This window comes from Meleagris gallopavo, chromosome Z, assembly GCF_000146605.3.
Source record: "Meleagris gallopavo isolate NT-WF06-2002-E0010 breed Aviagen turkey brand Nicholas breeding stock chromosome Z, Turkey_5.1, whole genome shotgun sequence".
NCBI classification, from domain to species: Eukaryota; Metazoa; Chordata; class Aves; order Galliformes; family Phasianidae; genus Meleagris; species Meleagris gallopavo.
The window spans coordinates 7,027,553-7,052,675 of NC_015041.2; the positions used below are offsets into that span (position 1 = coordinate 7,027,553).

At 49.8% G+C, this 25,123-nt stretch overlaps 2 protein-coding genes across 2 annotated transcripts in view; one reads left to right on the forward strand and one right to left on the reverse strand.

The window, feature by feature from the left end:
* Positions 1-1,374: 1,374 nt before the first annotated feature.
* On the reverse strand, positions 1,375-4,915 carry LOC109363868. Its single transcript, XM_019610321.1, has 4 exons — positions 4,509-4,915; positions 3,526-3,624; positions 2,952-3,013; positions 1,375-1,705 (listed from the first exon to the last, which is right to left on the reverse strand). The coding sequence occupies exons 1-4, from the start codon at positions 4,819-4,821 to the stop codon at positions 1,556-1,558; spliced, it is 624 nt and encodes a 207-aa protein (XP_019465866.1). The 5' UTR covers positions 4,822-4,915; the 3' UTR covers positions 1,375-1,555.
* The window catches only part of CNTFR (ciliary neurotrophic factor receptor), a 158,139-nt gene continuing 137,835 nt past the window's right edge, over positions 4,820-25,123 (forward strand). The window contains 2 exon segments of the mRNA XM_019610159.1: positions 4,820-4,831; positions 4,913-5,125. Coding sequence (XP_019465704.1) covers positions 4,820-4,831; positions 4,913-5,125 — 225 coding nt within the window.

Below are 25,123 nucleotides of genomic sequence, written 5' to 3' on the forward strand. Positions count from 1 at the left end.
TTTTTTTTTCCTTGTGATTCATAAAAAATCTCTCTTGCTCTGGATGGAGTTGTCTGTGTTTTTATTGACTTGGTTCCGGGAACAGCAGTGACTTTTCCATCTCCTGTGTGCATGATTTCTGCAAGGGCTCTGGAACAGGGGCCAGCCCTCACGACTGCTGTATCTCCAGTCCTAACATTGTTAGTCTGACAGGCCCATTGGATATGTAGGTGCATGTAGTTTTATCTTGTGCATGAAAGCAAGGTCTGTGGCAGGGCACAAAACATTGCTGAAGGCGATGTAGGAGGGAGCACATTGGCTTGACAGCATTGTTGGCCATACCACAGCAGCGCTGTGCCAACTGGCAGAAGCCCCTGACTCTTGTAATGGGACGTTTCTGCATGTCTCCATTCTCAGGGCATTTTGGGGAGCTCCTCTCTTAACGATTGCAGCTGGGGCGTGCTGCAGGATAGCCCACATGTTTGCATGGAGATTCCCAGTGATGCCATCCATCCCTTCAAAACCCAGCAAGGTACCATCAGCAGAAAGACTATTTTCCACCTGTGCACCCTTGCTGATCTCCTGTTTCATGCACATTGTGCTCTCAATTCTGATATATGCTGACCGACCTGGTGAGGCTCATTTAGCTGGGATGAGGGCTGGGATGAGTCTTACAGATGCCTTGCATCTCCACCCTGCAGTTTTTTCACTGTACAGACATATTTGCTGTCCCTTATCTATTTTTGGGTCCATGACTCCTGCTCCTCCAGGAAACAAGGGTGAAGGGTAATGTCTCTAGGACCCAACATGGGTCCCTGACTTAAAGAGCATGCAACATTTGTGCTTCCTAGTTTTGGCACATCTTTACCTTCAGCCAGGCCAGCAGTGCTGTTCATTTCCAAGTTGATCTTTTCACCTCCCCAGGGCTGAGAAAGAGAGAAGGCACTGAAGCACCTCTGTGCAGGTCAGAGGTGTCACTGGCAAGGGAAGGGGCTTGGTGGTTTCAGCTTTCCCCCACATGGGATGGATAGGGATTATCTGACCAGTGTTTGGGGTCTAGGTTCAGGAAAATGTGGCATACGTGCACGGTGATACCTGCATGTGCGTTTAGTTTGCAGTGTTTGGCATGGTACATTACCATGGTCAGCAATGAACCTTCCCACAGCGTGGGGATGCAGGAAAGTATCATTGCCTGCACAGAGGGGAAACTGTAAGCTGGAATGGCTTTGGGATTTCCTGGAGATCCCAGAGCAGAGATGGTGGCAGAAAACCAGACTTACTGAGTTACAGATGGATCGTGCCAGTTGTGGGAGACGCCAGAATACTCTTTCCATAGACCAAAGCAGGGCGTCCGCCCCTCCATGCAGTGCTGTGTGCTTATCTGTCTGCCCCTATGGCAGCTGAACCCCTGAAATGACATTTGGAGGCTTTACATTTATTCTTTCCTGCCAGTTCCAGATTGGATTTGCTGAGTTGTCAGGCAGAAGATGCTTTTCTCTTAAGTGCTGGCCCTGCAACAGCTCCCTCTGCTCCATCCCTCCTTGCAGCAGAGCAGCTGGGCTCCTTCTGCCTGCTGTCACCAGCAGAGATGTGAGGGGGCTGGAGCCACAGCTCTGCCAGTGGGTGCATGAAGAGAAACAGATTTCATCTTCCTTCTTCCCCTCTTGTTGGGCCACGCTGGGATCAGCCGGCAGTGGTTATTGAAAGGCGACAGACAGGGCTTGCTCTAGGAAAGAGATGTTGGGGTGGAGAAGGTGAGGGTACTCGGTGCAACCACATCCTCCTGGAGCTGGCTGATGCATCTGACCTAGGTGTGTGTTCACTGAGCTGGTGGGTTCTCAGCACGCAGCCCCAGCGGGCGGGCTGCCTGCCTGCAGATAAGCGGGACAAGTGACACTAACAAGCAGCTCGCCCGCCAGCTCTCTACGAGGAAGGCGAGCGCTTGTCCATGCGTGGTGAATAAATTGTGCCTTTGTCCCCGGAGGCTGTCACTCTGACACTTTGCCATGCTCTGCTGGCAGAGACCAGCACTGGGGGCTTGCCTTGGCAAGCAGAGCAGAGACATGTGTCCCAGCTGGAAGAGAGAAATGAGAAACCTCCCTGAGAAGGCATTTGCAAGTGGCAGTGTGACCGTGCATGCTGGTGGGGTCCTTGCACGAGAAGTGGACAGCAGTGTCCCTGCGCTGGAGTGGAGCTGGGAGCAGCCTGCTGTGTGCTGGTCCTCGAGCACTGCCGAGGACTTTGTGCACTGTGGCCGCACAGCAGTAATAGCAGGGCTGGCAGCTCAGCGGGTGCCATGTAACTCAGTACAGCAGTGATGCTTTGATCCCAGCACACAGGTAGGATGCCCTGCAGCTGCTACACAAACAGAGCCCATGCTCAAGGGCAGAGCCAGCATGAGTAGGTGCAGAGAGGCTGTGACACAGGCGATTTCATTGTTGGCTGCAACAAGCAGCACACCCGAGGTTGCTGCTGTCACCCAGGCTGGGAGATGGAGGAATTTAATTATCCTTCTAACTTCTTCCAGAAGGGGTTTGGATGCCATAGCAGCAGACAGCTTTCTAAAACTGAGCGTACGGGGGAGGAGAAAGACAAAGCACCCTCCTTTGCTGAGTCCTGGCCATTCACCATTCTAGTCATCCCAGCCCAGACAACATGAATGGGCTTTGGAGGCACTGTGGGCAAAGGGCACAGCCATGTCAGTGACACCTCCTCCCCTCTGCAGGATATGATCTGCTGGAGGTAGAAATCTGTAGGGCTCTGCTTCACAGCCCTGCTGCATGCTGTCCCCCCTCAATTGCTGTGTGGACATTAATTTTTCCCAGATTTCTGCTTCCCTTTGAATATCTCTGCTGTGGATCATTTTCCTTGCATGTGTTAGCTGGTATTTTCCCAAAGCTGAGTCCCGAGCTATTTCCTGCCTGTCTTTCTGTGATTTCTCGTGCTCTCTCTTCCGTTGCGCCTGCACCCACCTTGGTACTTGCCATTGTCGCTGGGTATGGAGGTGATCTCTTGCTCTTCTCATTCAAAAAGCCTGCAGGAGGAGGTGAACTGCCCATTACAAAGATTGCAAATCCTACTTGGCTCTTGCTTACACCTCCCCAGCTGGAGCAAAGTGGCTCAAGTCCTGTGGTAGCCACAGTGAGAGAACAAATCAGGAGTTCTGGGATGGGGAGAGCTTTGGGGAGGGGGGGAAGAGGGTGCTGCAGGGCAAGCTGCGGGCTGTTGCTTGAGGATGCAGTGTGAAGGGACAAACAGGGAGCTGCTGCCCTGAGGGTCTGCAGGAGCAGGAGGCAGTGAGAGGATGTAGGGGCTGTGGGGTGTCCTCTTTGCAGTGTTGTGGGTTTTGTGCTTGGGAGACCTCTATGAACTCCTTTCTTCCTGCCTTGCCTTGTACACTTCACCAGAGTACCAGGACAATGCTACTTTTCCCAAAGCCTGTTGAGGATCCCCACCTCGTGCTGCATGCTCAGGAGCCAGACAGCAGCTTAAAGACTAAATATATCTGCTGCTGCAGCTCTTGGCTCCTATAAAAATAAATCTTACCGAGGTAACTTTGTGCCGTGCAGTTCTCAGAGCTTGCTCTGCTGTGGTTTCCACTGAGATAGCATTTGGCTAACACAGCCGAACATGAGATGAACAAGCCTGGAGTTGTATAGAAAGTGATAAGATAAGGCAGGGCTATGATTTGCCTGTCTGATCCTGAAGCTTTGTGCATTATTTAGTGTGTGTAGTGAGAGGTCAGTAGCCTCCTGATAATTTTCATTAGATTAGTCAGGCAGGGTAATCACCTGCTCAGAAAAACCAACTTGACACTGTCTGTTCAATAGTTGGAGTTTAACTGAAATAAATAGCCTTGTAATTATAAGGATACTGCCAAGGTCAAAAGGCTCAAAGATTCTCTTTCTTTTCTCCCTCTGATATGTTTACAGAGATCTTGCTATTTTTTGTGAGTTTCTGTTTGTTTTTTTTTCCTTCCCTTAAATTCAAACCAAAAGCTTCAGAGCTTTTAAAGGAAATTCAACACTTCCATGGCAGTGGACGTGAGTGGTGTTGCAATAGCCAAATGATGCCTCTGACCTCATGCTAATGAGCAGAGCACTCATTAGTGCACTGGAGTGTGTGCTGCCCGCCCATGCAGGGCAGGGACGCGCTTCCCTCCTCATCTGTGCTAATTCTGAGATGGATCCAGCCTACAGTATCTGGCTGCAGGTTTCCCTGCTCATATGGCAGAGTTCATCCCTCTTTGGGTGAAGTCAGCCCAACACAAGTGCTGTCCTGATGAAGTTGTGCATTAGCTCCTGGGTTTGAGTGCTGCTGTAGTTGGATGCTGCTCTCTTTCAGAGAGCCAGGGGAGAAAGAGTGGAAGTGATGCTGAGCCTGTTCAGCTTTAATCAGTACCAATGGACTCTGCAAAGGGGTTCATCTATTGTAGCAAGTGGGATATTAAAGCTGGGCTCAGTGTGCGTGCACTGCTGAAATCCTTGCCCTTTTTCAGCTTCAGGTGGTTGTGCTTGCCATTTATCTACCTCGTTGCATGTGAAAACTAATGTCTGGAGGGATCGTTGTAATCTTGTCCTTTCTGCAGGACTGATGCTTTCTGAATGAGAGCAGGCCAGGTGCTGGTGCTCCGGGTATGATCAGAGCTGCTAGTGCTCCGGGTATGTTCAGAGCTGCTGGTGCCAGAAGTGGTGGACAGGTTGTTGTGTTCCAGCAGTGCACTGTGACCTGGGCACCTTGCTTTGCCCAGCAGTTGGGTGAAGCAAGCAGTGATGCTTTCTGTCCTGAGCTTGGCTGTGAGCCAGGAACGTTGCTGCCTGCTTCAAACCTGAGCACCTGCATGTCACAAAAGGCAGTGTTTGCATGCTGATGTCATCACAAAGCTGTGTGCTTCCTTGCTTTGGTGAGCTCCCAGCACAGTCGGATGAGTTAGTACATTCAACCCCTGCGGATCCTGGATTTTGTTTCCTCCATCCTGATTGATTTTAAGTGGGGATCCTCATCACAGAGCTGGTGGGGCTGGTGCTTGGCCCATCTTCGCAGGAGTCCGTTGCTCTCATACTCTGTCATAGGCTTTGATGGATGCCTCAGGGATAAGGAGGGCAGGGCAGAGACCGATGTGCCAAATGACGGATGGTGCGGTCTGGTGAGTGACGCCGTGCGGCCGCGTGCGGGTGCTGCCTCCACGGAAGGAGAGGGACTGCCTTGACAGTTTGTTTTGAAAGCAGAATGACTTCAGGGCTGGATTCTTTTTTTGTCCTCCCTTCCAGCTTTATTCCTCCACCCCCCCCCTTTTTTCTTTCGTGCCTGACAGAAAAAGCATAACTTGTCTTTGTTTAATTGGTGCTTTGTGCCTGTCTCCTGCCAGAACTTAACGGAGAGGGGGCTGGCTGGATCAAAGCGGCTCGAAGTTGGGAAGCTGTTATACATCCAGCCTGCCTGTTTAAAGTGAAACCCCACTTTTATTTCCCCCCCTCCCTCCCAGCTGCAAGCCAGTTCCTGGCAAACAGTGAAAGCGGCGCATTGGCTGCTGCTGTGAGCCCCCCTCGGAGCAGCCTAGTGGCATGGGGGTGAAAGCTGGTGTGCTGCTTGGAGCATCAAATCGACGTGTGCTTGTGAAGCTTCAGTCTGTTTCATGATCTTACAAATAAGACCTGCTGGTGTCTGAAACACAAAACAAATGCATTGTGGATCGAGCGAGGAAGCAGTGTTGTGTGAACAGACATGGACATGCTGTCTGTGGGGCAGAGCGAGGTTAGAACAAAGCTCCAGCTCCCCAGCTGTTCTTGGTCTCAGTCTCATCACTGTTGAACATCAGTGATGTGAGGCCAGGTAACTCCTTGCAGGAAGGGCTGTATACAAGAGAGAGTTCGTGCCCTTGTGTTGTACTCAGCCTCTGTCTCTAGCAGAGAACAGCATGGGATTGCCCATGCTATGAGACCTACTGCAGCCTTTGCAGAATGGTCTTTCCCTGCTTTTTGCAGAGCAAAGGCAGCAAAGTGAAATGCTGCAGTGTGACTGGTGCCCGGCTGCGTGTTTGCTCCTGCAAGGGGCTGAGTACTTCCCAGTGCTGCTTGCTGCAGCCTTGCCTGGAGGCAGGGATGGGTTCAGGGTCCTTCAGGGTTCCTTCCAGCTGGACCTGTTCCTGTGCAAAGGACATAGTCAGTTGCTTTGGTTTTTTTCTATTGTCAAATTTTCTTCTGCCATTTGCAGGGGCAGCCCTCATACAACTCATAGCTTGTTCTGGTTGCAGGGCGTATCCTGACCTTGCTGGACTGTGCTTCTTGCGGCCTGCATCACGTGAGTTTTTTGTCTACAGCCTTGGTACATGTGGTGGTTGCAGGTGGCTTTGGTACAGCAGAAACAAGGTGCCTGCTTATTTCTGAGGCATCTGAGCAAACCTGCTGAAAGGGTATAGGTCTATAGGAGTCCCTGGACTCTTTCTTAGCAAAATGGGAGCAAAGCATGAAGCAACTTGTCTGTGAACATCAGGTTCCCCATGGCACCTTACAGAACTTTGCTGCAGACAGTGAAGGACCTGCTGCAGTGAGTGGGTGGCGACTGGAATGGAGATGTGCAGGCTGTAAAGGCATCTGGGGAGAGAACTGAGAAGCGCAGCTTGTGCTGGGCTGAACTAAAGTGACAGCCAGGTGTCCATGAGAAGATGTCAGTGATATCTCCACAACCTGGCAACCTTCACTTCACCACTGAGGGGCTGTGGATGGAGTATAAATAGTGTTTGGTGAGTGCTCCTTTGCAGAGAGGATGGCTGGAGTGAGTCCTGTCTGGACTGGTGCAAATCCAGGGTCACACTGTGTGTGCTCATCCCTTATCATCCTGTCTTTCTCAGATGGAGGCAGGTAAGGATAGCAAACCACATCTGTCAGAGACCAGAGCCCTGATGGAATATGAGCATTGAGAGAGGGAGATACGGTGTTTATACTGTGGTCAGGGCAGGATGCCCAAAGGAGGAGGTATTTCAGAGAATACCCTTGGGCCATATTTCTTGTTTTCTTGGGAGCTTTGGATGCTTTCATGGGAGAGAGTGTTGTTTGTTTTTGTTTCTGTTTTTGTTTTTTCTATAAAGGCAGCTCTATTGCAGTAGGATCCTAGTTTGCTCAGTCATGTCCTGAGAGCTGTCTGTGCTCTCTGTTTATGGTTTTTCTTTGCTCTTTTGGGTCTGCTTTAGGTGTCCTCCTGCAGGGATGATCTGTCTGTCTGTTCCATCTCCAGTCTCACTTCTTGCAGAGCTTCTCCTAGTGTGTCCCAGCTGGGTGAAGCACTGATGCTCTGGATCTATCTTTCCTCTATACTGGCAAAATATATTTAGCAGATAAGTGTTTCAACCCCTTTTCAGAGTTGTTGCCTGTATTGATTTGTCAGTGGGAAGAGGGGAAAGGCAGCAGCCACCTTCATGAGCCATTTCTTTCCTGTTTTCAGCTGTGTAGGCTTGCAACTGCTAGGCTCTGACCACATCATGCTGACAGCCATGGTTTCCTCTTAGGGATGCCTGGAGCAGAGCAGGGCAGGGGATCTCACCTGTTAGTGATGGGATGAGCCCTTTCTGTTTTTCTCTGACCCTTCTTCTGCCTGTCTTTTTGTTGCTGTGCTCTTGTCAGTGGAAAATAACTGGTGTATATACCTATTCTTAAGTCCCTGAGGAGCCTTAACCTTATTTCTAAGCTTAGAAATACCATACTCCATAGGGCAGAAATTGAGGGCTGCAGTAATTCCAGCATTACACCAAAGCCTCTGGGGAGCAGCTGGCTGTTTCCCTGGGACTGTAGCATGTCAGAGGCTGTGGTGGGGCTGATACCTCCTGCCTCTTGCTGCCGGATGTGTGATGGACAGGGGCGATGGGGAGAAGTGCAGGCTTCCAGCAGGTGGGAGCTTTGTGCTTTTCTCCTTTCCCAGGGGACCAACTTGCCACTCACCCAAGTGAGAGCTCAACCTGCTGCAAGCTTTGGCTGATGAGGGATGGCCCCTTCCTGCATCCCCATTCCTCATCGCTGGGGTTCAAAGCCGGGGTGAGGGGGAAGCCCTAATTGCCCCTCTTCCCAAGGCTCCCGCCTGTGTTAACGACCTGTAATGGGATGGGCTGTGTTAGCCTATTAAGCCCCAATGGGGTTCCTTGTAGACTTGAGTGTGAGGAATTTCTCTCAACCATGTTAAAACATTTCCACCCCCGTAATAGCTTCGTGCATTGATTTAACCCTATGGCAGTTGGGATTCTTTGCTGGGAACAGCATATGGAGAGCTGTCCTGCTGTCACGCAGCTCCTTTGGCCAGGGTTTACATTTCTGGGGGATCTGATTAGCACTGGGGCTGCTCTCACTCTTGCCTTCTCCCGGCTGAGCCCTTGCGGGAAACAATTTTCCTTCCATTGCGCTGAGCCTGGCTTTGCTGCTTTTAATGAGAGTAATTTTGCCCTGGCTTGTATCAGCCGCAGCCCACCTGCGCTGCCAATTACCCCGGCAGATCTGGCGTGACCTGTGGAGCTGGGAGCAGCCTGTCCAGGCTTTAAGTGTTTCTGAGCCGTAAGGTGTGAAAAATCTCACCAGTGTCCAAACGGAGATGGAAGAGAAACAGCTTTCCGGGTTATGAGTGACCTCAGGACGCACTGGCATCAGGTGCTGCTGATCTCGGAGGGATTTGCAGAGTATCAAGGGCTTGCTAATGGTTGCACGTTGCCAGCGTTTTGGGAAAGATATTCTCCCTAATTGCAGGCTATCTACCCTAATTTTTGTTGCTGTTATTGAATTAGTTAAATGTGTATTGTAACACTCCAGTGCCTGGGCAGACCTGGAAAGCGTGTGTGCAAACATGCTAAGAGGGCTCTGCGAGAGGGAGAACGGTGGTTCTGCTGCATAAACGCAGTGCATCTGTGACGGTTCTGGAGAAACCAGTGTCCATGCCAGTGCTGACCTGGACATTGCACAGATTTACCTACTGCAGTGTCTGTGTGAGCATGACCTCCTCACAGCTGGAGGGTAATGCTAAGATGCTTTCCTGCCTCCTTGTGATTGCTGTCATTGTCATGACTTTGGTCATATTTGAAGGAGAATACAGGGTTGACTGCGTCCTTTGGGCCCCTCTGTGGTGCAGGTAGGTGAATGGCTGCAACACTGGTGCAACAAACCCTGTTGTAGGGCTCAGCGCCTGTGCCCATGTTTCTGCTGCAGCCCCTGTGTGCAAGTACACTGATATAAAGTGTGCATATAAAGATGGGGCTGGTTTGGGATGCTCTCTTGGAGCTCAGGGTCTGGAGTAGATGGAACACAGACAGTGAGGCCCTGGCTCTGCTGCCCAGAGCTCTGGTGCCCCATCCCTGGAGGTGCTTAAGGCCAGGTTGAATGGGGCCCTGGGCAGCCTGAGCTGGTGGGGGCAACCAGCCCACAGCAGGGAGTTGAGACGGGTTGGGCTCTAAGCTCCTTTCCAACCCAAGCCATCCTAAGGTATGATTCTATGGTAGGATTGTACTTGGGTTACTCCTTTAGCACAGGACTGCTAATTGCCCTTACATTATTGCTTCCACTTTTTGTTATCTGTGAGCCTGTGGGCAATCAGTGTAAGATGACCAAGCAAAGAGGGAGGAATTTGAAAAGGAGCACAGAACACTATTAAACTCAGATGTCTCCAAGATGTCACTGTGCAAAGAAGCAGTTCTCTGCGAATCAAAAAGCAGCTTAATTTGTCTTCCCAAATTTCAATATTGCTTCTATTCAGCAAAGCCATGAAGGTTCAAGTAACATTATTATCAACACGTTCAACACACACCTACGGAGTCTGTTTTAGCAGTAGAATAGATGATCTCCTGAGGTTCCTTCTGGTCCCTACTATTCTGTGATTTTGGAGGCTGGCTGGGCAGCACAGTGACCACTTGAGTGCTGTGGTCTTGATGCAGAGGAGAGGGTGCTGCAGACGGAGCTGTGGCAGCATGGCTGTGCATTTAGTGACTTATTACAGCAATAACGAATGGGGTTAACTCTAATTAGCTAGGGTCTTGGGAAGAGGGGGAAGGGAAGGGCTGCAGTTTGACTGTCACAGGAGAGCAGTGCTTAGAAGGCTGCACGTGAGGTTAGTTGGTGACATTTTGGGTGGAAGCTGTGCTTGCTCTCTGCCTGTGTGTGGGCCAGCTGTCTCCTTGATGTGTCATTCAAAACTTGTGGTGCTTGATAATTAATGCCACCGTGATTAAGCATAGGAAAGGGGTGATTAAGCATAGGAAAGGGCTCCACATTCTCCAGGTGGGGCAGCTGGAGTGGGAGCTGCGAAGGGCTGGGGAGGTGATGGCAGGCTCAGTCCTCGAAGCAGTGAGGGGGAGGAAACGGATGCGTTTTGAAATGTGAGGATGCCGCTGATGAAATGAAAGCTAGCTTCAATTTCAAAGCTTTAGAGCCTCTCTGGATACCCTGGCGTAGCCTGGCCCGGGTCTGTTGTTTCTTGGCAAGGATATTCTTGCAAATGGAAATGCTGGCCTGGGTGACCTTCTGTGTCTGGCTGCTGGAGGAAATGTGCTGAACAGAAACAAGCATTTCCAGAGCTCAGCTCTCAGGCTGGGCTCTGTTGATCTCCCTGCTGGGATACAGGGGCTGGCAGCCGGGCTCCATCCTTCTCCAGCGCCTGGGCTTGCTCCCAACCCAGGCCCATCAGGCCGCTGATGATACCAGCTTGCTTCTGACTCTGAAGGTCAAATGGCGCACAGCAGGGTGACAAAGGAGCCCTTGATCTGAAAGCGGGATTGTTCTTGTGCCTCGCCCCAGGAGGGGTCTTGCGGGCTGGGATGTGTGCGGGCTGAAAGGAATGCTTAAAATGTCCTTTCTCTGCTCCTGTCAAAAGCCTTTGGAGCTGTGAATCAAAATATCTGCCCTACTGCCTTTCCCGCTGCATGCTTCAGGCTGGTTTATTCGTTCAGAATGGCCCGGTCCAGCACAGCCAAATGTCCTGGCAGCCAGTCTGACAGTGGGCAGCAGTGAATGTGCAAGGAAAAGGGGCTCGGAGCAGGGTGAGTGTGCACGGGGGCAGCCTCAGCCTTTGGTAAAGAGAAATTTTGTAGGTTCAACAAATCAAGTCTTAATCATGCACAGGATCCTCCAGCCAGGAGGCCTGCAGCTCTGCTGCACTGCTTGCCCAAAGCTGACCTGCTGCATGCCAGGGGCTTCATTTGGCTCCTGCTGTGGGGCACTCTGGTGCTGCAAGGGGTCAAGTCAGGCAGTAATGTATGCCTGTGCTTGTGGATTTCCTTCCCTATGGATGCCTTTGATTCAGAGCTGTGAGGAGTCTTGCATGATGCTGTCCTCATGCTGCATCACCTCCCTGCCCAGCTTATTTCCTCAGGGAGGCTGCGGCTGTGACCTGCAGATTGCTGAATGCTGGTTGTAGGGTCTTAGGTGCAGGTGCTGGAGCATTGCACTGCAGCCACGAGGCACAACATCTCCCTAAGATCTTACCTGGCTCCTTCCATTCTTGGAACCTCATTCAATTATGCCTTGGCAGTGCAGCAACCAAGGACTCAAATACTGGGCAAATAAAAAGTCAGTGTAGCCAGGAAAAAAAAAAAAAAAGCAACTCTTGAAATTTCTCTGTACAACTTTAAATTAAAAAAAGGGTCCAATAGACTGCATCTATTCTGGTGCACCTGTGTCAGTACCCTTTGATTGGGAGGAGAAGGGGTTAAGGTGACTTGCATTGTGAGGAGTTGTGCTGGAGCTGAAGGGAGGCTGTGATCACTAGATTGATCATCCACTCTTAATCCGTTGGCGGTGTGTTAATTACTCTCATCATCGTGTGTTAATGTGGCACTTGTACTAGGGGATCTGTCATACCCTTAGCTTCTTGCAAGCCATCCTGGTGTTGACTACCACTCCTGTCACACTGGCTGTAAATTGAAGGCGATGTGCAGGTCCCTGGGAAGCAGTGACTGCTTACACATGTCAAAGGGCTTGGAGCAACCTGACCCATATTGCATTTGTTGCCTGCTTTGCACCCTTCCTGCTCTGCTTCTGCTACAAATGTGGCTTTCTACCATCTGCTTGCCCTTTCCACATGCTGCAGTGCTCTTGGCCACAGCTGTGATGTGTGAGGATGCTTGTGAAGCAGGGACAAACTGCATTGTGGCTGGATGGAAAATGTTGTCAGGAGAAGATGCTAGGAGCTACCAGCCGTGCATTCCTGTTGTGCTTTGATGGGGTGTTGCTCAGGGTGCTTGGGCAGATGGGAATGTTTTGCTCCCCTTCCCAAGCTGCTCCAGTCTTGCTCCATTTTAACTGCAGGAAAAAAACAATTTACAGGCTCTTGCTCCCATGTGGATCACAATTTTTGGGTGCTTTCCAGTTAGGGTGACCCTCACCTGGGTCTAACCTGTGGATATGCTGTGTCACAGCTGTTGGAAAATTCACACACAGCCCTGGTGGCAGTGCTTCTGCACTCCTGGTTAACCAAAAACTGTATGGTTGTGGTTTTTCTCATGGAAGGAAGCAGGTCCCTGCTGGATGGTGTGCTCCCTGGGTGAAGCAGGGGCTGAGCAGCCAAACTGCAGCTGGTGCAAAGCGTGTTCCCTGCGTGCCGTCTCACACCTTGCTATTACAGCTGGCTGTGAAGCATTACAGGGATTTCTCTGTTTTCTCCATTTAAGTACAGTGCAATATCTAACCTGTGTAAGGTGCAGCACTGCCTTCTCTCTTCTCACCCCATGACTCTTGCATAGTCACTTACAAATCATAGCTCCCCTCTTTCCATCAGCTGGAGGAGGCTGTGACCTGCAACTGCTGCCCAAGCAGGTAAGTGGAAAGAGAAAATCTCTTTTTTGCCCTCCTGTTCCCTGTCTTTGTGTTATTTAAGGAGTGCATGGTCAGGAGGCTGGCAAGGGTGGGAGGACAAAGATGAGCTGTCACTCGGCACTGGTCCAGGCTACCCAGGGATCTTGTTCAGGGCTGCCCAGGTGTTGCTGCTTGTGGGGGCAGTGGGGAGGAGGTGTCAGCAGTGTCAGGGCTGTCAGCAGATGATGGATGGCCATGCTTTGCCCAGCTTCCTGTATCTGCTGGCTGAAGCACCCTTTACTTGGAACAGGCACCTGAAAGGGGCACTTTTACTTTCCATTCTGTTTGCAGGGCATTCAGAGGCAACATTGCCAGGTTTCTTGAGCACCTCCCAGCTCCTGGGGAATTGGTCCACCTGGCTGGCTCTTGCAAGTCAGGGCATAGGAGAAAAGTGACAAAGCAAAGGAACAGTAGGGATAAGGAGGTCAGCAAGGGAACTGAGAGGTCAGGGCTGAAATCCAGTGAAGAGGAGATTATATGCTTGCGGCAGAATATTGCTGTAATAGGCAGTCTGACCTGGGCATTGCAGGTTGCTGCTGTCCCTCTACCACGGCACTTTCAAGAGATGCTGCAGCTCCAGCCCCAGGTACAGTGCATGGAGCCTTGCGTCTGGGCTAGGCTTGGGGCAGCAAAGTGAAGTTTTACCTTTGGGAAGAGCATGAAATGGGTTTCTCCAAAATGCTGCAGAAGGAGTGGAGTCTCCCATCCTGATTTTAAATCCTCTGATCAGATGGCTGTCAGCATGACAGCGCTGTGACTGTCTGGATGATAACTTCAACTTTTGTCAATGGAAATGGAAATGGAAAGTACCGGACAAAGCTTTGCTTGCTGGAAATGAACTTAAAAAAATAATTGCCTGGCTTTTTTTCAAGCTATGTTTCTTCTTTGTATCTTTTTTGACTGTACAGGAGCTTATACCAGCAGAACTTCAGGTGAAACAAGCTTCTGTCCTGGTGCTCAAATGTATAAGAACATCCTGTCCTGCTGTTACTGATTGTATGTCACCCGCATCATTGCTGCAATGGGGAGGCGAAGTGTTTCAAGGAGGTTATAAGGCTCCTTTCTTTCTTGGTCTTGCTGTGGCTACAAGGATCAGAGGACCGTATTCATAGACTGCAAGGACCACCTCACCTCTTCTGCAAACATCCATAGGCTGTCTGGGGAATTGTTGAGACATTTCTGCGCTTACAAACTTGCACTCTCCCCCATCTGCTTGTGAGCACATGCTCCTGCCTGTGGATGTGCAGTTTGGCTTTAGCAGCAGTACTTAAGATGCTTGGTGATGCCTTAGTGTCCTGAGTTAAGAAATGCTGAAGGGAAATCTCCAATGGGCTGACGTGTCCTCCTAGCACAGCGCTTGTCTCCTTGTGCAGTCAGCAATACTCAGTGGAGCTCATCTTCTGAGCATCCACATGCACTTGTTTTTGTAGATTTTTCTTTTTTTTTTTCCAAGAGCTGTCACAAGCTTGGAGCACTAACCTCTTCAGGACTGAATGCTCCTGTGTTATCATTTGGAAATACATGAGGGAGTTTGTGGGGGGTGACAGTGACCTGCTTGTGTTTGAGGTCAATGAAACATCAATCCCCTGCTCTGTTGGGGCATGTGGGAGGCAGAAACCTTTACTTCACAGAAAGATACTTTGCGTCTTGCAGAGGTACCTGCAGCCACAAACACCCTGTGGTATTTAACCTGGGGGATTAACCTGGGGTCTTTTCCTGTTTCAGTCATTTTCTTACTGGGAAAGCAAGGGGAAGCTGCAGATGGGAGGGAAAGCTTCTTCTTCCCCCTACCCCAAATTCAACTCCTTGCTGTTGAAGTACCCTTAATGTTTGCAATTTTGAACTCCTTGCATACAATAGCACAAAGGGCCCCTGCTTGTTCCCTGCTGCTCCTGGTTCCTTTCTGGTCCTTTGAGCCATGCCAACACCCCACAGACTCCAGACCTGGAGGTGCATCAGGGCACAGTGCAGGAGCTTCTCTTGGCACCTGCTCCCCAGCTTTTGGCTGCAAGCCTCTCTGGTGTCTGCCATTTGTGCTCAGAAGGGACAAGCATGCTTGGGGGCTCATCTTGACAGCTGCTGGAAATAGCTCACTTTAATTTCCATAATGGACCAGGTTCCTGCAGAGTTGGTCCAGAGAGAGATAAATCATGAGGCTTGGAGAAGAACTGTGGGGGTGACAAGTGAAGGAAGAGCCTATCTAGATCCCATCCAGTTTCTTCCTCTGTCTCTTAGCTTTGCCAAAGCAGACCTGCTTCCTATCCTGGATGCTCTCCAGTGTCTTATAGTTTACCAGGCTGGAGTTGGTATAAATCACACTCAGAAGATGCTGAACCAAAGAGTTTCCTGACCGTAATGGGGGAAAAGGAGCAAGAAGGGCTGGAAAGTGGAGAGAGCTGAAACCATGAGTAAGAAGGAGATGATTTCTGGGTTAACAGAATCATTAAGCAAGCAGAAGCACTGCTCAGCATGTGGCATGGCTGTTGGAAAGAAGGCGATATTTTGCTGTAGTGTCACTGCTGTTTCCCATCTCTCCTTTCCCACCTGTCCCATGTGCTCAGCATTTGGTGTGGGGGATGGCTTGGTAATGGTTCCAGATCAGTGCTGCTGCATCCCAGCATCCAGGAGAGGAAAACAGCACTGCTGGGGACAGTCCTGTGTGCACTACTTTGCATCTTCTCTGCTGCTTTTCTAACTGAGACTTCAGCTGTAGAAATGGCATCTGGTCTCATGTTTGTGCAGCATCTTGCACAGCAGGTCTCTACTGGATGAAGACACCTGGATTGTGCTGCCAAAAAAATCTCCTGTCTCCCCTGATTTTTTCTGCATCTTTACTAATGCCCTCTGTATTCAAAGAAACCAAAGCTCTGCAGGGGATTGTGCACTTGCATTGGCAAAAAAAGACCCCCAAACTTCTCCAAGTTATTTCTGTCAGACTGACCAGCAAGGTGCTGTTACCTAGATGAGGAGGACAAGATAAAACCCACACAAATCAATGGGCAAATGGTAATTTAACTTTGCCTCTGGTGCTGCAGCTCTGCCCAGCTCAGCCAGTCTCTTGCATTAGCTCTGGGAGCAGTGCAGGCTGTGCAAATGTCTTCAGGGTTTTGATCCCGTGGGTGAAGCACAGGTCCATGTGTCTGTGACTGCAAGTCCTTCAAGGACTATTAAGTGGCTCAGTTTGGGTTGCAGCCCAACTTGATAGCTCTCCTGCCCCTTGTCCCTGCACCACAGTCTTTCCTATTTGTACAGAACTGGCGGAGATCAGAATGAGCTTCACTGCTTGTAATAAGCATGGATAATACAGATCAGAAGTGCTCTGGGAAATGATGTTTTTCTCAATTATCTGTGCTTGTTACTTGTGGCAAGGAAAGAAAATGCCCTTGAAGGTGAAGAGTGGGCAGAGTTCATGCAAAAACAAAACAGCCTTTTCTCTGCTGATGCTTTAGATGATTCCCTCTCTCCTTAGCCATTCCTTTGCGCTGCTGCTCAAAAGCAGCTCTTGTGCAAAGATGCTTGAACTGAGTTGCTCCCATCTCCATCATTCCTACAGAAGTGGTTGCAAATGAGCACATTGGGCAGTGGTGAAGGAGCAGAAAGTGCATCAACATTATCCTGCAGCTAGCTGCTGTCCTCTATGGAGTGTTTTTTTCCCCATCTGCTGTCCTTAGAGGCTGTAAATCTTTCACATTAGTGGTAGAATCAGGAAAAGAAGAAATTCAGGGGGCAAAATGCAGCAGTGAGGGATTTAAAATGGGCGAAGACTTAAGGGTGCATCTGCATTTTTGGGAGGATTGGCAAGAGTGGTCAAACCCTTAAAAACCTCATTATATAGTTATATCAGCAAGGGTGCAGCTGGGTGCGAGAGGGGTGTGGAGGGGGGAACGAATGAATGCAACAGGATGAATCTGCAAGTTACAGTGCAGAAGTGTCAGGGCTGCGTGTTCAGCCCTTCCCGGCAGAAAGGCTTTTTTTCCGCAGTACTGCCAGGGAGAAGAAAATGTAAGGGAGACAATAGGTCTATTAAATAGAATTGGTTTCTCACCAATTTCTTCTCCCTTCTCAGAAGGCCGAGATCCTGAACATCTTTATATACCTGTCCTTAGCAAGATTACAAGAGCCAAAGGCTTGGGGGGTAGGGGAGTGGAACAAAAGATAACTGCACTGTAATAGCACTTGAGGCAAAAGTGAGGATACTATGCAAGCCTCTCAAATGCTTGGCTAGCCTTGATAAGAATTTTTCAAGACGTTAGGGGAGTTACTGATTGAATGTAAATAATGAATGTCACTTCCCTTTAAAAGAAGGAAGCCTTGTGCCAGGGGGTAGGCAGCAGGCAGAGGATGGGACAGGCTGCCGGGATGTGCTGCCCAGTAGGTCACTCCTGTCCCTGCAGAGAGCAATGCGACGTGTCTCCTTTTAGCATGGCTCTTCCAGGATGCAGCTCTGATGGGATTACAGCTCCGCTCTGACAGCTGCTCATCTGTGCCATATATGACTCAATTCAAGCAGGCGTCCTAGGCAGCCTTGTTCGAAAGGTGAAGTGAGCGCTGTAATTGGAGAGAAGAGTGGACAACAGGGTTTGGTATTGCAGCCAGGCTTTAAGACAGTGTCTGAAGCAAAGCTTCAGTTCTTCCCTGCTGAAAATGGTTTCAGTATGCAAGTAGGAATGAAAAGACTGTGAGACTTCAAAGTGCTGGAGAAGCACATGGGATTCCTGTTCTGATCTCTCAAGGCTGCAGGTCCATCCTAATCTATCCTCCTTCTGATCCAGTGAGGATAGCTGACTTGCGCTTTAAGAGCAACATAATATGCAGTACCTCTTTCTGAATCACCATTGTTCTGACTGTCTTTGAGAAAACGTATTCTGTCTCCTTTGGCAAGTCTTGCATACAAAATGCTGACCTAATGGAAAGTGCAGGAGCATCTTGGGCTGTGCTGTTGGAAGATGCCCCGGGAACTGCCACATGGCTGGGCTTCTGGTTCATATTTGTAGCTAGAAGGAAGGGACCAGAGCATCTCCACAGCTTGTCTGCCCTCCTCAATCACTGCTTGGAACCTACTGATGGGAGCTTACTGATGGGATTGCTTACAACTGGATCCAGGAACTGGGCAAAACACTCCCAACTTGTTAACCTACAAGTGGAGTTGTTTCCATTGCCTTTGTGCTGCAGGATCAGAGCCCTTTCTAAGCTTGCCCTGCCCTTTGCATACTATGCATTGCATGACAGGGACAATGACAATTCTTGTAGCTGTGGCCCCTTCTCTTGAGCAGGGCAACAACCAGGAGACAGAATCAGGGTGAATATGACCTGTTTCCCCTTGGGAGCCTCTTGGAGAGGTCCCTGCTGCCAGCAGAAATCTCATCCCTGTGCCAGTATTTCTGTTTGCATTAATTAAGACCTCACCTGATCATCTTTTGGCTAAGTTGAACCAAGTGAGCACTTGAGCCTGTGATTGCACAGCAGGCTTTCTAGATCCTGACTCATTCTCCTAATTTTTCTTGGAAGCAGTTCCACTTCTACCTCTTTTTTGTGCAAGTGTGGAGGTAGCAGCCAGGAGTAACACCACTGTGCTGTAGCAATAGTTAATATTGTGCCTGTGCTGTTCAGGATATACTGGCTGGAGTATGCAGGGAATTTTTTCCCCTTAATTAAACCGCTGCCCTTGAACAGCCTGACTTTTGTATAGGAGACTTGGAGCTGTGCTTTCAGATACGTGAGGCTCAGTGTTGCGGCATCTGGCCATACTCGGACTGGGAGGGGACACAGTGAGGTGCAGAGGGGAGCTGGGTGCCCTTGTGACCCAGGGCTTGCAGCTGATGCAGCAGGGTTTTGTGTATGCCACAGCCTCATGTCTGAGGGTAGGAATGAAATAGTGATGATTACTTGGGAGGATCAGCTTTCCGCTGAGCAAGTAGGTGGAAAGTCAGACAACAAAATTAGCTGAATACACAAACAGTCTGGGCTGGAAGAGGCTCTCTCCCAAGGGGAAAATTAAGGCATGTGGTGTCTTATATAGTGAATCACAGACTCGTAGATTGGCTTGGTTTAGAAGAGACCTTAAAGATCATCTAGTTCCAAGCCTCTGCCATGGACAGGATTGCCAACCACCAGATCAAGCTGCCACGAGCCCCACGCAACTTGGCCTTGAGCACTTCCAGGGATGGGACACCCCCAGCTTCTTTGGGCAACCTGTTCTTGAGTCTCATGAGAGCAGAGTAGAGCAGAACAGTCACTTCCTTCTCCCTGCTGCCGTCCTTTGGAGGGAAAGACCTCCAAAATCATCCACTCCATCCTCCTACCACCCGTATTTCCCTACTAAGCCATGTCACTTAGTGCAACATGTAAACATTTCTTGAACACCTCCAGGGATGGTGACTCCACCACCTCCCTGGGCAGCCCTTTCCAGTGCCTGACAACTCTTTCGAAGAAATTCTTCCTAATAGCCAGCCTGAATTTCCCCTGGCGCAACTTCAGGCCACTCCTGTTGCTCGTTACCTGGGAGAAGGGGCCAACCTCCATCTCACCACAGCCTTCTTTCAGGGAGTTGAAAAGGGCTGTAACGTCTCCCCTGAGCCTCCTCTTCTCCAGATTAAACACTCCCACTTCCCTCAGCTGCTCCTCCACATAAGACTTGTGCTTCAGGCCGTCACCACTTTCATTGCCCTTCTCTGAATATGTTCCAGGGTCTCAGTGTCTTTTTCACAATGAAGGCCCCAAAACTGAACACAGTACTCGAGCTGTGGCCTCACCAGCGCTGAGTTCAGAGGGGAAGATCACCTCCCGTTCCTGCTGGCTGCTATATTTCTGATGCAAGCCAGGATGCCATTGGCCTTCTTGTCTGTCCACCTGGGCACACTGCTGGCTCATGTTTAGCTGAGTGCTGACCTGAATCCCCAGGTCCATTTCTTCCACACGGTCTTCCAGCCACTCTGCCCCATGCCTGTAGCATCGCTTGGGGTAGTTGTGGCCAAAGAGCAGGACCCAGCACTTGGTCTTGTTGAACCTCATCACACTGGCCTCAGCCCAGAGATCCAGTCTCGCCAGATCCCTCTGTAGAGCCTTCCTATCCCCGGGCAGATCGACATTACCTCCCAGCATGGTGTCATCTGCAAACTTACTGACAGTGCAGTCAATCCCGTCATCCAGGTCATCCATAAGTATATTGAACAGGAGAGGCCCCAGTACCATCGCCAAGTGGAAGTCACAAGTAGTGACAGGTAGACAGCTGGATTTAACACCATTCAACACCACTGTCTGTGCCTAACTCTCCAGCCTGTTGTTTACCCAGGAAAAAATGTACCTGTCCAAGCTTCTTTTCTAGGGCAGTACTGTGGGAGATAGTGTCAAAAACTTTGCTAAAGTCTAGGTAGATTATGACAACAGCCTTTTCCTCCTCCACCAGGTGGGTCACCTCATCACAGAAGGAGATCATGTTGGTCAAGCAGGACTTGCTTTTCATGAACCCATGCTGGCTGGGCCTGATCCCACACGGTTGTCCCACATATGCTGTGTGATCTCATACAAGATGATCTTTCCTGGCACTGAGATCAGGCTGACAGGCCTGTAGTTCCCCAGATCCTCCTTACGTCCCTTCTTGAAGATGGGAGTCACACCGGCAAGACTCCAATCCTATGGGACCTCTCTGGTTGGCCAGTAATGCTGATAGGGGGTGTAAAGTGGATTGGTATCACCTCCACCAGCTCGCTCACTACCCTCAGGTGGATCTTCTTGATGTCATGAGTGTGGGCTCCTGGCAGGCAGCAGACCCCTTTGGGAGAGGTTATCTGGCTGGCAAATGGGTGCCTCAATGCCTCTCAGTGAGCAGTCCCCAGTCACTAAGACCCTTCACTTTCTTTTGGTGGCAGTGATTCTAATATTGGTCTTTGGTTGGACCAAGTTAATGTGGGTCTGAACCATTACCCACACCCTCTCCTCTTTCTAACCCCAGAGTATCGTTATTTCTTAGGGGCACTTGGTGATGAGAAGGAGATTCCTCCTTCTGCTCTGAGCAGAGACAACGATCTGGTCTCCTTCATCTCATGTGTTTTTGAGATCTGTTTCCTCAAGGCTGGAAGCTGATTTAGCTGTGCAGGCCTTGTCCCTCTGCTGCTGCTCTGTGCCATCTGAGTTTCTAGTAGTAGGGGCACCATGTGAGACTTGGCAGATAACTTTGCATTTATACAGCCTCCCAGATCACTGAGCAACCAACATCTGTCAACCTGAAGCATGAGATTGCAGACAATGCAGTGGGGCATGGCAATGGCAACCTGCAGGCGCTCAGTGGTTTGACTTTCAGACATGTAGAAATCAGCAGGATGCTGGCCCTGGCACAAGTTGATGCCAGATTTTCCCTGGCTCTCTGTAGTTGTTCCTCTGTGGGAGGCCGCAGCTCAGTTTCCTGTGCTGGTATTGTACATTCTACCTAAATCCTGTAAAAGGAGAAAAATACAATCACTTGTTGCTTGTTTTTACTGTGAATGGGTCATATCTGTTGCTCAGCAAAGCCTCAAGGTGATCTTCTTTCAGAGAAAGATGAGTGCTTTTCCTCCAAAACACATGAAGCATGATGCAGATAAGCACTTGGCCATGTTTGGGCATAGAGCCCTTTGGTGGTCAGAATTTGTAATGTGTGGTGAGGCAACAAGAGGTGTGAAAATGTTTCACATAGTGTTACAAAGAATTTCTAATTCAGTGTTTAATTTGCTTTCTCTTGAGCCAGGAGGACTAGCAGAAGCCTTGAACATTTGCTCTTATAACTTGCAAATGAGATGAAATCTGAGGAGTGACTAGAAAAAAGAAAAAAAACAAACACCAAGAAACTAGCAAGAATGCAAAAGGAGAGTAAGGAAATTGTAAACTGAGAGATGAGGAATGAAAACTGCAGGGGGAATTCAGCCTGAAAGCATGAGGACTTTGGACATTTCCTGCACTGGAAGCATCAGGCTCTGAGTTGTGCAAACATACACTGGGGCTGACTTTCCTCTTGCAGAGCTTGACCATGCTGGGTTCCTGTTGGCCAGCCAACTTCAAATATGTGGGTTCTCCATTGCCTTTGTGTACTAGCAAAACTAATTCTGGGAAACCCCTAGGAGGTGCCTTGGACATGTTTTTCACCACTACTGGAGCGGGCAGATATGGAGCTGCATCTCTTCCTTTCTATGTTTGCCCAGAGACCCCCACATCCTCAGCTAGTAAATTACCAGCCTAAACTTCTCCATAGCAAACTTGCAAAGTAAATAAATATTCTCCTATAGAAACCTCTTTTCCCAGTTAAATCGGCCCCCTTGGTTACTTTCATGCATTTCAAGAAGTCGGAACAGTTCACAATTGAAAACAAGCAGTATTTAGCTCCTGCTGTGAAGGGAAATAGTCAGGCACCAGAAAGACTGTCATTTTAGCCACGCACTGACAAAGGAGGGTGTTACAGTAAACTTGCTTATTTCACTGAGGGAGAATTCAGCAGGCTTGACGGAAACCGGATGAGACAGGCACGGTAAATGGATTTTGCTGGCCAAATTGAAAGCAAAGAAACATGCATGTGCAGTGGCTGGTCAAGAATTGACTGCATCTTGCAGAAACCAGGAATGAATTAGGGACAGGGAATTAGTGATCCTTGAAACAACATCTCTGCAGCTGTATTCAGCGTCCCATTCACCTGTGGCATGCCTCTGGTGGCAAATGGATGCAGGGAGTGGACAGGGCTATTTAACTGCTGTGCTGCCTTTGGCTTTGTGCTGGAAGGGTTGGAGGTGCCCACCTGGGGTCCATCAAATGGGCTGGGCATGAAGCAATCCAAGGGACCTGCTGCTGGGTGCAGAGCAGCAGCATCCCTTGTTGTCAGCCAGCTGTCCAGGAGCTGGTGGGGACCATTAGGGTAGAGTAAGGGAGTGGATGGATGTGCAGTCCAGGGGGAGGTTGGAGCACCTGGGGGGTGTGCAGCATCTTGTCTCTCACCTCCTGCAGCAGCTTGCTGTCTGCAATGCAAGACCAAAGCTCAAGTCCTGCAGGCTTCTGAGCAAAGCTGCCTGTTGCTCCATCTTATAGTCACCTTGTAGGACTGATGCCACCTTCCCTTCTGCACTGGAGGGGTCTCTTTTTCTCCCAGAGGTGTGGAGGGGCTCTGAGCTTCAGTCTCTCATTGGCGTGATGAGGTGGGGCCTAGCCAGGCAGTGAGTAATATGGTGGGATGTGCTGTGTTTCCACCCTACCCTGTGCAGGAGCCCCAGAGCTGCTGAGGGCTCTGGTTAGTGTGCGAGGACAGCTGCAGCAAAACAGCTTTTCTGGTGTTATTCTAAGGTAAACCAGCCTGGCAGGGGAAAAATCCAAATGCCAGAATGAAACATTTCCTTAATCACACCCCAATGTGTTCTCCCAGTGCACTCCTCTTTCCTCACCAGGAGTGACATTGTCCAGGTCCAGTGCACAACAGAAGACTTGTGTAGCATATGCGACCCAAAGTTTTAGAAAGGTAAGCTTAGTTTTTCTGCATCGAGAACAGTCCAGCCTCCTCCGTAAGCACTGAGGCAGAAACATGCTCTTTAAAGATAATAATGAAATACTCATCTTGGTAGTGGCTTTATTTACTCTTCTAAAAAGGTGTTATGCTCTCCATCAGGAGAACATAAATCAGGAACATTGCCAGTGCTGTGTCCCTTGGCAGGCTGCTGAGCCCCAGCAAGAGATGAAGAGCAGAGAGGCTTAAGCAGCAAACTGTGGAGTCAGGTAAAAATCAAAGCAGAGTTAGGGGCTCTCAACATTTGGGAAGCTGCTTGTGTGCAGGTGGTTTAGGAAGTGCTTGAAGTGCCTGTTTACCATTAAGAGAGTATGTCCTACAGCATAAGCCATGATGCATTTTGATATGTGGGCTGATAATCCAGAAATGGCTCTTCAGCAGTTGTTTTGCATTTTCTGAGCATTTGAAGTCGAAACAACTGGAGTCCCTCTGGATCACAGATCCTTCTGTATGAGGTGCAAACTGGAGTTGTGTGTGGATTCACAGCCTTGGTTACCTGGATCATGCTGGTTGCCTCTTGGTTTTTGGTTCAGGGTCGTGTTTGCTGGAAGGGAAGTGCTTCGGGACACTGTTGGGGAAGAACTGAATTATGCCAGTCTCAGTGGCAAGCATAAATAGATTAATTGCCTCTTTGACCAAAAGCAAAATCTTTCAGCTTGAAGAGCATGAACAGAACCTCAGTTTTGCATGGGCATCAGCGTGCCTCCTATTTTCAGGCTAACTTGGTGATGTGTGCTTCTGCATGGTGCTGAGACTGCTTTCTTCTGCTCTCATCCCATGCACCCCAGGGCCATGGTGTCTGGCTTTCTCTTTTCCTGCCTGGGTGCTGCTTGCATCCTGCCTAGCACAGGCACCTGGCAGTGTCTTGGAAGGAAACAGCTGCTTGAGGGCTCCCAGGGCCCAGAGGCAGATGGAACCTTAGGGAGCAGGAGAGCTATCACTTTCCAGCTGCTGTCATGTTGGCACAAGCTGGACATGGAGCCACAGCTGCTGTGGGACTGGGGACGGGCTCTCTGTTTTGCTGTGAGGTTTTTCTCTCTGTAGCCTCCATGGGTTAAAGCCTTTCACCCAGTGGGGTCTGGAGAATGCAAGATAGTTATGAAGTGTGCTCTGGAAAGGGCATCTCTCAGCACTGTTTTGTGACTGCTTGTTGCAGGGTGGGAGCACAATTATAACCTGGTGCATCAGAACTGCAATAATCCAGCGGCTCGGTGGCTTTGACAGCATCCGTGCTGACCAAGGAGGCTGGCAGTGCTACACATATGGGAGAATCCCACTATGTGTGCCATCTTGTTTTGGCTCCTGCTCTCCTGCACAGTCATCGTCCTTGTATATCCCAGCCCACACTAGTGCCACCTCCAGGTGCCACCTCTCTGGCCAAATGCTACCCCTGGGCTCACAGAGGCACGGGGAAGGCCATCGCGTGCCTTTTACCAGGAGACTGAGCCTGCTTCTTGAGACCTGGAGGATAATGAAGGCGCTGAAGCAGCCAGAGCACGGCTGGGGGCAGAGGGGGACAAGCAGGGAAGGGGAAGCCATGCAAATGGGGACTTTGATGTGGCTGCGAGGAGTGGGGCTGGAGCATTGTTCCTATCACATCACATCAGTTTCACATTCCTCATGCAGGAGTGATCAACGCTTTCAGGGCCAGACAAAAGGGTGGGGAGAGGAACAAAAGCAAGAGGGGCCTTACCTACTGCAGAATAGAGGCAGAGGATGAATTGCTCTCTTGGCAAGCCATGGAGATGGGCTGGCAGTTGCTGTGCTTTAAAGCACCAGCTTAAATTTTTTCTTTCATTTAAAGGAGGAA